Here is a 12,599-nt window from a genome sequence, read left to right as displayed (position 1 = left end):
TGTACCCCCTCTAGCACCAGGGTCAGCTGTACCCCCTCTAGCACCAGGGTCAGCTGTACCCCTCTAGCACCAGGGTCACCTGTACCCCCTCTAGCACCAGGGTCAGCACACTCTCAAATGTTGTTTTTTTGTCATCATTGTAAGCCTGCCACACACACACACACACACACACACACACACACACACACACACACACACACACACACACACACACACACACACACACACACACACACACACACACACTATACTATACATTTATTAAACATCAGAATGAGTGTGAGTTTTTTTGTCACAACACGGCTCCTGGGAAGTGACAAAGAGCTCTTATAGGACCAGGGCACAAATAATAATATAATAATAATCAATCATTTAGCTCTTTATTTAACCACCTTGCATATAAAACCGTATTTGTTCATCAAACACTGTGAATGACTCACCAGGTTAATGAGAAAGGTGTGCTTGAAACTCTGTAATGTTGAGTTGTATTGGAGAGTCTCAGTCTTAAATCATTTTCCACACACAGTCTGTGCCTGTATTTAGTTTTCATGCTGGTGAGGGCCGAGAATCCACTCTCACATAGGTACGTGGTTGCAAAGGTCATAAGAGTCCTAAACAGTGTGATTTGCCAAGGCAGGATACTCTTGGATGCGGCCCTATCCAGAAATCTGCCAGGGGCTTCTGATTTTAAATTCAATTTTCACAGAACTACTTGTTGCAATTTCGATGAGTCTCTCTTGTTCAGATATCGGTAAGTGGACTGGAGGCAGGGCATGAAAGGGGATAACGAATCCAGTTGTTTGTGTCATCCATTTCGGTTAAGTACCTGTGTAATACCGCACCCAACTCACTCAGGTGCTTCACTATATCACATTTGACATGGTCCGTAAGCTTGAGTTCATTTACACACAAAACAAATCATACAACGATGGAAAGACCTGTGTGTTGTCCTTGTTAATGCAGACAGAGAAGACCTGTGTGTTGTCCTTGTTAATGCAGACAGAGAAGACCTGTGTGTTGTCCTTGATAATGCAGACAGAGAAGACCTGTGTGTTGTCCTTGTTAATGCAGACAGAGAAGACCTGTGTGTTGTCCTTGTTAATGCAGACAGAGAAGACCTGTGTGTTGTCCTTGTTAATGCAGACAGAGAAGACCTGTGTGTTGTCCTTGTTAATGCAGACAGAGAAGACCTGTGTGTTGTCCTTGTTAATGCAGACAGAGAAGACCTGTGTGTTGTCCTTGTTAATGCAGACAGAGAAGACCTGTGTGTTGTCCTTGTTAATGCAGACAGAGAAGACCTGTGTGTTGTCCTTGTTAATGCAGACAGAGAAGACCTGTGTGTTGTCCTTGTTAATGCAGACAGAGAAGACCTGTGTGTTGTCCTTGTTAATGCAGACAGAGAAGACCTGTGTGTTGTCCTTGTTAATGCAGACAGAGAAGACCTGTGTGTTGTCCTTGTTAATGCAGACAGAGAAGACCTGTGTGTTGTCCTTGTTAATGCAGACAGAGAAGACCTGTGTGTTGTCCTTGTTAATGCAGACAGAGAAGACCTGTGTGTTGTCCTTGTTAATGCAGACAGAGAAGACCTGTGTGTTGTCCTTGTTAATGCAGACAGAGAAGACCTGTGTGTTGTTGTCCTTGTTAATGCAGACAGAGAAGACCTGTGTGTTGTCCTTGTTAATGCAGACAGAGAAGACCTGTGTGTTGTCCTTGTTAATGCAGACAGAGAAGACCTGTGTGTTGTCCTTGTTAATGCAGACAGAGAAGACCTGTGTGTTGTCCTTGTTAATGCAGACAGAGAAGACCTTGTTAATGCAGACAGAGAAGACCTGTGTGTTGTCCTTGTTAATGCAGACAGAGAAGACCTGTGTGTTGTCCTTGTTAATGCAGACAGAGAAGACCTGTGTGTTGTCCTTGTTAATGCAGACAGAGAAGACCTGTGTGTTGTCCTTGTTAATGCAGACAGAGAAGACCTGTGTGTTGTCCTTGTTAATGCAGACAGAGAAGACCTGTGTGTTGTCCTTGTTAATGCAGACAGAGAAGACCTGTGTGTTGTCCTTGTTAATGCAGACAGAGAAGACCTGTGTGTTGTCCTTGTTAATGCAGACAGAGAAGACCTGTGTGTTGTCCTTGTTAATGCAGACAGAGAAGACCTGTGTGTTGTCCTTGTTAATGCAGACAGAGAAGACCTGTGTGTTGTCCTTGTTAATGCAGACAGAGAAGACCTGTGTGTTGTCCTTGTTAATGCAGACAGAGAAGACCTGTGTGTTGTCCTTGTTAATGCAGACAGAGAAGACCTGTGTGTTGTCCTTGTTAATGCAGACAGAGAAGAGCTGTGTGTTGTCAACTTGTTAATCACAGACCTGTGTTGTCCTTTTGTGCAGACAGAGAAGAGCTCCACTTAATTGAATATAGTTGTGGAGAGTCCCTGTAATCCTAGATTCAGATCATTCAGGTGAGAAAAAACATCAGACAGACAGACCAGTCGTGTGATGAACTCGTCATCATCAAGCGGTCAGACAAGTGAACATTATGGTCAGTGTTGAACGTTAAGCTCGTCTCTCAATTTAAAAAAAACGTGTCAATACTTTGCCCCTTGATAACCAGCGCACTTCTGTATGTTGTAGAAGTGTTACATGGTCGCTGCCCATATCAGTGCATAATGCAGAAAATACGAGAGTTCAGGGGCCTTGCTTTAACAAAGTTAAACATTTTCACTGTAGTGTCCAAAACGTATTTCAAGCTGTCAGGCATTCCCTTGGCAGCAAGAGCCTCTAGGTGGATGCTGCAGTCTACCCAAGAGCCTCTAGGTGGATGCTGCAGTCTACCCAAGAGCCTCTAGGTGGATGCTGCAGTCTACCCAAGAGCCTCTAGGTGGATGCTGCAGTCTACCCAAGAGCCTCTAGGTGGATGCTGCAGTGTACCCAAGAGCCTCTAGGTGGATGCTGCAGTCTACCCAAGAGCCTCTAGGTGGATGCTGCAGTCTACCCAAGAGCCTCTAGGTGGATGCTGCAGTCTACCCAAGAGCCTCTCGGTGGATGCTGCAGTCTACCCAAGAGCCTCTAGGGGGATGCTGCAGTCTACCCAAGAGCCTCTAGGTGGATGATGCAGTCTACCCAAGAGCCTCTAGGTGGATGCTGCAGTCTACCCAAGAGCCTCTCGGTGGATGCTGCAGTCTACCCAAGAGCCTCTAGGTGGATGCTGCAGTCTACCCAAGAGCCTCTAGGTGGATGCTGCAGTCTACCCAAGAGCCTCTAGGTGGATGCTGCAGTCTACCCAAGAGCCTCTAGGTGGATGCTGCAGTCTACCCAAGAGCCTCTAGGTGGATGATGCAGTGTACCCAAGAGCCTCTCAGTGGATGCTGCAGTTTACCCAAGAGCCTCTCAGTGGATGCTGCAGTCTACCCAAGAGCCTCTAGGGGGATGCTGCAGTCTACCCAAGAGCCTCTAGGTGGATGCTGCAGTCTACCCAAGAGCCTCTCGGTGGATGCTGCAGTCTACCCAAGAGCCTCTAGGTGGATGCTGCAGTCTACCCAAGAGCCTCTAGGTGGATGCTGCAGTCTACCCAAGAGCCTCTCAGTGGATGCTGCAGTTTACCCAAGAGCCTCTAGGTGGATGCTGCAGTCTACCCAAGAGCCTCTAGGTGGATGCTGCAGTGTACCCAAGACCCAAGAGCCTCTAGGTGGATGCTGCAGTGTACCCAAGAGCCTCTAGGTGGATGCTGCAGTGTACCCAAGAGCCTCTAGGTGGATGCTGCAGTCTACCCAAGAGCCTCTAGGTGGATGCTGCAGTGTACCCAAGAGCCTCTAGGTGGATGCTGCAGTCTACCCAAGAGCCTCTAGGTGGATGCTGCAGTCTACCCAAGAGCCTCTAGGTGGATGCTGCAGTGTACCCAAGAGCCTCTAGGTGGATGCTGCAGTCTACCCAAGAGCCTCTAGGTGGATGCTGCAGTCTACCCAAGAGCCTCTAGGTGGATGCTGCAGTCTACCCAAGAGCCTCTAGGTGGATGCTGCAGTGTACCCAAGAGCCTCTAGGTGGATGCTGCAGTCTACCCAAGAGCCTCTAGGTGGATGCTGCAGTTTACCCAAGAGCCTCTAGGTGGATGCTGCAGTCTACCCAAGAGCCTCTAGGTGGATGCTGCAGTGTGGATGCTGCCCAAGAGCCTCTAGGTGGATGCTGCAGTCTACCCAAGAGCCTCTAGGTGGATGCTGCAGTCTACCCAAGAGCCTCTAGGTGGATGCTGCAGTCTACCCAAGAGCCTCTAGGTGGATGCTGCAGTACCCAAGAGCCTCTAGGTGGATGCTGCAGTCTACCCAAGAGCCTCTAGGTGGATGCTGCAGGGTACCCAAGAGCCTCTAGGTGGATGCTGCAGTCTACCCAAGAGCCTCTAGGTGGATGCTGCAGTCTACCCAAGAGCCTCTAGGTGGATGCTGCAGTCTACCCAAGAGCCTCTAGGTGGATGCTGCAGTGTACCCAAGAGCCTCTAGGTGGATGCTGCAGTGTACCCAAGAGCCTCTAGGTGGATGCTGCAGTCTACCCAAGAGCCTCTAGGTGGATGCTGCAGTGTACCCAAGAGCCTCTAGGTGGATGCTGTAGTCTACCCAAGAGCCTCTAGGTGGATGCTGCAGTGTACCCAAGAGCCTCTAGGTGGATGCTGCAGTGTACCCAAGAGCACCTGTGGATGCTGCAGCACCAAGAGCCTGCCGGTGGATGCTGCAGTGTACCCAAGAGCACCTCGGTGGATGCTGTAAGTCTACCCAAGAGCACCTAGGTGGATGCCTGTCACTACCTATCAGCACCTGTAGACTGCCTATCAGCACCTGTAGACTGTCACTACCTATCAGCACCTGTAGACTGCCTATCAGCACCTGTAGATGCTGCAGTGCCTATCAGCACCTGTAGACTGCCTGTCAGACTACCTATCAGCGCCTGTAGAGACTGCCTGTCAGCTGCCTGCAGCACCTGTAGCGCCTCAGCACCTGTAGATGCCTGCAGTCAGCCTGCAGACTCAGCGCCTGTAGACTCAGCGCCTGCAGACTCAGCGCCTGCAGACTCAGCGCCTGCAGACTCAGCGCCTGCAGACTCAGCGCCTGTAGACTCAGCGCCTGTAGACTCAGCGCCTGTAGACTCAGCGCCTGTAGACTGCCTATTAGCACCTGTAGACTGCCTGTCAGCGCCTGTAGACTCAGCGCCTGCAGACTCAGCGCCTGCAGACTCAGCGCCTGTAGACTCAGCGCCTGTAGACTCAGCGCCTGTAGACTGCCTATTAGCACCTATAGACTGCCTGTCAGCGCCTGTAGACTGCCTGTCAGCGCCTGTAGACTGCCTGTCAGCGCCTGTAGACTCAGCGCCTGTAGACTGCCTATCAGCGCCTATAGACTGCCTGTCACTACCTGTAGACTGCCTGTCAGCGCCTGTAGACTGCCTGTCAGCGCCTGTAGACTCAGCGCCTGTAGACTGCCTGTCACTACCTGTAGACTGCCTGTCAGCGCCTGTAGACTGCCTGTCAGCGCCTGTAGACTCAGCGCCTGTAGACTGCCTATCAGCGCCTGTAGACTCAGCGCCTGTAGACTGCCTGTCACTACCTGTAGACTGTAGACTCAGCGCCTGTAGACTGCCTGTCAGCGCCTGTAGACTCAGCGCCTGTAGACTGCCTGTCAGCGCCTGTAGACTGCCTGTCACTAGCGCCTGCAGACTGCCTATCGCCTGTAGACTGCCTGTCAGCTACCTGTAGACTCAGCGCCTGTAGACTCAGCACCTGAGACTGCCTGTCAGCACCTGTAGACTGCCTGTCACTACCTGTAGACTGCCTATCAGTGCCTGTAGACTGCCTGTCACTACCTGTAGATGGCCTGTCAGCACCTGTAGACTGCCTGTCAGCACCTGTAGACTGGCCTGTCAGCACCTGTAGACTGCCTGTCAGCACCTGTAGACTGCCTGTCAGCACCTGTAGACTGCCTGTCAGTGCCTGTAGACTGCCTGTCAGCGCCTGTAGACTGCCTGTCAGTCAGCGCCTGTAGACTGCCTGTCAGCGCCTGTAGACTGCCTCTCTGCCTGTAGACTGCCTGTCAGCGCCTGTAGACTGCCTGTCAGCGCCTGTAGACTGCCTGTCAGCGCCTGTAGACTGCCTGTCAGCGCCTGTAGACTGCCTGTCAGCGCCTGTAGACTGCCTGTCAGCGCCTGTAGACTGCCTGTCAGCGCCTGTAGACTGCCTGTCAGCGCCTGTAGACTCAGCGCCTGTAGACTGCCTATCAGCACCTATAGACTCAGCGCCTGTAGACTGCCTATCAGCACCTATAGACTGCCTGTCACTACCTGTAGACTGCCTGTCAGCGCCTGTAGACTGCCTGTCAGCGCCTGTAGACTGCCTGTAGACTGCCTGTCACTACCTGTAGACTGCCTATCAACGCCTGTAGACTGCCTGTCAGCACCTGTAGACTCAGCGCCTGTAGACTGCCTATAACTACCTGTAGACTGCCTGTCAGCGCCTGTAGACTGCCTATAACTACCTGTAGACTGCCTATAACTACCTGTAGACTGCCTGTCAGCGCCTGTAGACTGCCTATCAGCGCCTGTAGACTGCCTGTCACTACCTGTAGACTGCCCATCAGCACCTGTAGACTGCCTGTCAGCACCTGTAGACTGCCTGTCAGCACCTGTAGACTGCCTCTCAGCACCTGTAGACTACCTGTCAGCACCTGTAGACTGCCTCTCAGCACCTGTAGACTGCCTGTCAGCACCTGTAGACTATACTATACTACATTGTTGAATGTTGCAGATAGAAATACCATGAATAGACATGACTCTTTGTTCTACATACATATAGACATGACTCTTTGTTCTACATGCATATAGAATAGACATGACTCCTTGTTCTACATACATATAGAATAGACATGACTCTTTGTTCTACATACATATAGACATGACTCCTTGTTCTACATACGTATAGAATAGACATGACTCCTTGTTCTACATACATATAGAATAGACATGACTCTTTGTTCTACATACATATAGACATGACTCCTTGTTCTACATACGTATAGAATAGACATGACTCCTTGTTCTACATACATATAGACATGACTCCTTGTTCTACATACGTATTTCTATCTGAACGTAACAAAACGTCGTCCTGCTGAAAGCAGTTCAGAGGATTCGTTTACATTGTCCTTCAAGGTGACACCTTTTCCTGTTGTTTGAGTCATGGCGTTAATTATTTACACGAGGTTGAATCAAAACCGTAGTGAAGAGCATTCAAGCACCAGTCGTGGGTTCCTTCTTTCATATGAGAATAGTAAGTGGCTGTTCCACTGGATGTCATAAGGTGAATGCACCAATTTGTAAGTCGCTCTGGATAAGAGCGTCTGCTAAATGACTTAAATGTAAATGTACAGTCTGGACCCCACCAGTCCACAGCTAACCTGACACTGCTCTGTTCTATTCCAACTCACATCCATCCCACTGTTATCAAAGTAGATTTTCAGAGCTGATCTGATTGGTCAAAAGACCAATTTGGTGAGGGGGGAGGGGGGTCAGAATTGTTCTGGGTGTGTAAACACAGCTGAAGCCTCTTGTGGCAGACCAGCGTGAGATTAATACCGTTTAAACTAGATCTGCCCTGACACTGTCCTCTCTTCCACGTGTTCTGATGAATACAATAGTAGTTGAATTGAAACCATGATCAACAGCATTTCGAGGACCCGAAGGCATATTAGGGGAAACATTTACCTCACCTCCCACTGACATTCTCCTTCCCTCCCTCAGGATTGGTCACCACAGCACCAGTGACGACAGCTCGGCCTACCGCTCCGTAGATGAGGTGAACTACTGGGACAAACAGGACCACCCCATCTCTCGGCTGCGTCACTACATGACGGCCCGCTCCTGGTGGTCCGAGGAGGACGAGAGGAGCTGGAGGAAACAGAGCCGTAAGATGGTGATGGAGGCGTTTGAGAAGGCCGAGAAGAGACACAAGCCCCACCCTGACTTGATGTTCTCTGACGTGTATGAAGAGATGACCCCTAACCTGGTCAAGCAGAAGGAGGCCATGTGGAGACACGTCCAGCAGTATAAAGAGCATTATCCCCTGGATGCCTACGCCAAGTAAACACAGTAGTACGCTACAAAAAGCAGGATCAATGAGTGAGCCGGCTAACTTTTGATAAGCAATCACAAATTGAAAAAAAAACTTTTTCTGGTTCATTTAAAAAAGCTAAACTTTTTGTTTGTTGAATCAATTAGACCAAGTTTATCTGTCTAAAAAATATATAATATTTAGGCTCGTTAGCTGGCTGACTCGTTGGTCCTGCTGATAGTACATCCTTCAGGTTCTGACAGAGTACCACATGGCACCCTACTCTAGATGGCACACTATTCCCTACTCTAGATGGCACCCTATTCCCTACTCTAGATGGCACCCTATTCCCTACTCTAGATGGCACCCTACTCTAGATGGCACCCTATTCCCTACTCTAGATGGCACCCTATTCCCTACTCTAGATGGCACCCTATTCCCTACTCTAGATGGCACCCTATTCCCTACTCTAGATGGCACCCTATTCCCTACTCTAATGGCACCCTATTCCCTACTCTAGATGGCACCCTATTCCCTACTCTAGATGGCACCCTATTCCCTACTCTAGATGGCACCCTATTCCCTACTCTAGATGGCACCCTATTCCCTACTCTAGATGGCATCCTATTCCCTACTCTAGATGGCACCCTATTCCCTACTCTAGATGGCACCCTATTCCCTACTCCAGACAGAAGTAGTGCACTATATATGGAATAGGGTGCCATTTGGTAAACACTGTACAGCGTTGCAGGTAGAAATGTCACAAATAGAACTGACATGATTCCTTTTGCTTCGTGTCAGAGGCATGTTTGTTCTATATAAAATATTTCTACCTGAACGTTCCACAACATTGTGCCATGTTGAATGTGGCCTAGGCTGGAGCAGGGTGTGGAGGTGAGGAGAGGCTGATGGGTTAGATGGGACTGTTGTTGTACACTTTGTATTCTACTGTTCTGCATAGAGTTATAGTTCTGGTATTCTGACCAGGCTAGAATTATTTTCTGGTGTTCTGACCAGGCTAGAATTCTTTTCTGGTATTCTGACCAGGCTAGAATTCTTTTCTGGTGTTCTGACCAGGCTGGAATTATTTTCTGGTATTCTGACCAGGCTGGAATTATTTTCTGGTATTCTGACCAGGCTAGAATTCTTTTCTGGTATTCTGACCAGGCTAGAATTCTTTTCTGGTATTCTGACCAGGCTAGAATTCTTTTCTGGTATTCTGACCAGGCTGGAATTCTTTTCTGGTATTCTGACCAGGCTAGAATTATTCTGGTATTCTGACCAGGCTGGAATTCTTAGCTTTCTGCCCAGTAGTGGGAGGGAGTGGCTAATGTTAAGGATGGTTTTGTTCTAATCGACCACTATGGGCCTCTAGTTCTTTTGTGTGCTTTGAATGAATGAGAGTCTGACCCAGTCAGTCCTGTGGTTGTTGCTGTTAACCCCTCCTTGGCGACACCCAGCTTTTACCAGTGTATTTAAACTATTTCAGAGCTAACACACGATTATCAGACGCCGTGAGCTAGTTCATGGTAAAAACATCTGAGTTCCAGGGGAGAGGTTTGAGTTAGTCGGTTGATTCTAGTAGGCAGACCGTATTAAAAAAAACACCTGTGTTAAAACAGGATTTTCCTGCTGGCTCAACAAATGAGTAGTTGAATGGTCTTCATTAGTCATTTATCAGTGCATGAGTCTACCCAATGAGCAAAAGGCATATAAAACCAGTTTTTCCTCACTGGTTATTCATACCTGAGTGAAATAGGACTTGACTTAATCTACCCACACCAGTGGTGTCATGCCTGTTTCCTCCTTTACAGAGCAATACTGTAGACTGCCACTCGTTTCCTATGCATAGTTTTCTAGCTGTTTGGTATCGGGGTCTATGGCTGAGGTGTTTTCGAGTTTAATAAAGTTTGACTATACTCCCAAAAATGTGTCCAGGTTACTGAATAAACATCTAGAAAGCAGCTGACTGATCAGTTGGGACGGGGACAGACGGCACACAAAGCCGTAACGAACTGTTGTTGAGACGAGCCGTTTGAGAACTTGTTGTATAGTTCACCACAGTGCCAAACCAACCATGACCCTCCATCTGGCACCGTGGTGCCAAACCAACCATGACCCTCCATCTGGCACCATGACCCATCATCTGGCACCGTGGTGCAAAACCAACCATGACCCTCCATCTGGCATCGTGATTTAATTTGAAACTTTTAATTTTAACCACCCTTTTCCTCCCCAATTGGTAGTCTGGACCTACAAGTCAGCAAACAGTCCAATTCACATCCATCTCAAATGAGCTGATCTCATACATGCTCGGTTTATTACATTCTAGTTAAAATACTATAAACACACGACGAAAAGTTTCAAATTAAATGACTGCAGGATTATTATTTTCCACACCTCAAGTCAAATTTCCAAGACCACTGGGGAAAAATAAATAATTGTAGATCACTGACATTTGACCTAGTTGTTTTGAAAGCAACAATGGAGTTTCACAGTATTTTATTACATTTTCTGCACAATGAAAAGTACAGTCCTTCGTCCCCTGAGGAGCATATCAAAGCGATCTGTTACATATAACTAACTACATCTTTTACGTAATGTCATACACCTCCCCACTCAAAAAATAAAACATTTTAATCATTTACAACAAAGTATGCAACATATTGTCCTCAGTCACTAAGTCTGGACCTCAGGCAGTAAAACACATCCTGGATGCAATTTAGAACAGTGTCCCCGCCCCCAACAGCACATTTATGTTCACGTCCCAGACGAACTCCCCAGACGAACTCCCCCCGATTGAGGGCTTGATGATTAGTTGAATCAGGTGTGTGCTGGTGAAGTTACTCGAGGACTTGGGTTGGGGATAAACGATCTAGAACAGTATGCAGACACAACTCACCAATAAGAGGTCAACTGGTGCTTAAATGGAAAACCTTTTATAATCTTGTGAGTTCAGTTTATAAAAAATAAAAAAAACACCTCAAGCATTGCCCAACATATTTACATATAAACCTTTAACTGGTAGTTCCAGTACATCGTTGATCAGACAGTGTCGTGCCTGAAGTTGCAAAAAAAAAAATCACCTGGTTTTCAAGAAGAAGAAATAAACACACTTCCTAAAAACAAGGAGTGAATAAAGAGGAATCCTCCAACCAGGATTTCTGGGAAAGTTACTGGATTTTTTTTTTGACACCGTCGTCGTGGAAACCATCCCTGATTGAGTGAAGCTAAAAAGGTAGAGGTGGCCCTCAGGTCAGATCTTAACCATTAGGGGGTGGAAAGAGGTGGCCCTCAGGTCAGATCTTAACCATTAGGGTGTGGAAAGAGGTGGCCCTCAGGTCAGATCTTAACCATTAGGGGGTGGAAAGAGGTGGCCCTCAGATCAGATCTTAACCATTAGGGGGTGGAAAGAGGTGGCCCTCAGATCAGATCTTAACCATTAGGGGTGGAAAGAGGTGGCCCTCAGATCAGATCTTAACCATTAGGGGGTGGAAAGAGGTGGCCCTCAGATCAGATCTTAACCATTAGGGGGTGGAAAGAGGTGGCCCTCAGATCAGATCTTAACCATTAGGGGGTGGAAAGAGGTGGCCCTCAGATCAGATCTTAACCATTAGGGTGTGGAAAGAGGTGGCCCTCAGGTCAGATCTTAACCATTAGGGTGTGGAAAGAGGTGGCGATCAGATCAGATCTTAACCATTAGGGGGTGGAAAGAGGTGGCCCTCAGATCAGATCTTAACCATTAGGGGGTGGAAAGAGGTGGCCCTCAGATCAGATCTTAACCATTAGGGGGTGGAAAGAGGTGGCCCTCAGGTCAGATCTTAACCATTAGGGGGTGGAAAGAGGTGGCCCTCAGGTCAGATCTTAACCATTAGGGTGTGGAAAGAGGTGGCCCTCAGATCAGATCTTAACCATTAAGGTGTGGAAAGATGTGGCCCTCAGGTCAGATCTTAACCATTAGGGTGTGGAAAGATGTGGCCCTCAGGTCAGATCTTAACCATTAGGGTGTGGAAAGAGGTGGCCCTCAGATCAGATCTTAACCATTAGGGGGTGGAAAGAGGTGGCCCTCAGATCAGATCTTAACCATTAGGGGGTGGAAAGAGGTGGCCCTCAGATCAGATCTTAACCATTAGGGGGTGGAAAGAGGTGTCTCAATCAGGCCATTCAGCATATGAACAGGGCTTGTCTGGTCAGCTGCAACAAACAAAAACAGGTTGCAAAATTTCACAAAATTCCCAGGTTTTCCCAAATCCTGGTTGGCAGATTCCCGCAATCAGGAAGGAATATGCAGGCAAGGGACTCTCCAACCAGGATTTCTGGAAAACTTTTCTGAAAAAATGTATTGAGCGTTCCCCAAAAACGTGCAACCATAGTTCAGCATATGAATTGAGGAAATTGGTAATTTAATATCTGACCCTGTGTCAGTGGTGAGGGGGGTCAACATCCACCACCGAGGCTCAGTGAGACCCTAGCCCTCAACATGGGGGGGGGTCAACATCCACCACCGAGGCTCAGTGAGA

General features: G+C 48.1%; 1 protein-coding gene and 2 long non-coding RNA genes across 34 annotated transcripts in view; all 3 read left to right on the top strand.

Moving 5' to 3' along the window:
• The window catches only part of bckdha (branched chain keto acid dehydrogenase E1 subunit alpha), a 43,184-nt gene extending 33,176 nt beyond the window's left edge, over nucleotides 1-10,008 (top strand). The window contains exon 8 of the mRNA XM_052470761.1: nucleotides 7,770-10,008. Within this exon, the coding sequence (XP_052326721.1) occupies nucleotides 7,770-8,112 (343 nt within the window). The 3' untranslated portion in view covers nucleotides 8,113-10,008. The remainder of the gene's footprint in view (nucleotides 1-7,769) is intronic.
• On the top strand, nucleotides 3,706-4,671 carry LOC127909462 (uncharacterized). Of its 12 annotated transcripts, none has more exons than XR_008071414.1 (3): nucleotides 3,706-3,905; nucleotides 4,327-4,422; nucleotides 4,647-4,671. It is a non-coding gene; the product is annotated as an uncharacterized LOC127909462 (long non-coding RNA). The 12 variants fall into 12 exon arrangements; XR_008071429.1 differs by having other exon boundaries at nucleotides 4,327-4,358; nucleotides 4,615-4,667; XR_008071459.1 differs by lacking the exon at nucleotides 4,647-4,671 and adding an exon at nucleotides 4,615-4,639.
• A 1,325-nt stretch (nucleotides 10,009-11,333) lies between the features above and the next one.
• Nucleotides 11,334-12,510, top strand: LOC127909423 (uncharacterized). Of its 21 annotated transcripts, none has more exons than XR_008071210.1 (3): nucleotides 11,334-11,495; nucleotides 11,538-11,623; nucleotides 11,710-12,208. It is a non-coding gene; the product is annotated as an uncharacterized LOC127909423 (long non-coding RNA). The 21 variants fall into 21 exon arrangements; XR_008071225.1 differs by adding an exon at nucleotides 12,226-12,510 and having other exon boundaries at nucleotides 11,335-11,495; nucleotides 11,538-11,967; XR_008071217.1 differs by having other exon boundaries at nucleotides 11,335-11,495; nucleotides 11,538-11,967; nucleotides 12,183-12,510.
• The last annotated feature ends 89 nt before the right edge of the window (nucleotides 12,511-12,599 follow it).

This window comes from Oncorhynchus keta, chromosome 1 (assembly GCF_023373465.1).
Source record: "Oncorhynchus keta strain PuntledgeMale-10-30-2019 chromosome 1, Oket_V2, whole genome shotgun sequence".
In the NCBI taxonomy this organism is placed as follows: domain Eukaryota; kingdom Metazoa; phylum Chordata; class Actinopteri; order Salmoniformes; family Salmonidae; genus Oncorhynchus; species Oncorhynchus keta.
This window is presented reverse-complemented; position numbering and strand designations above follow the sequence as displayed.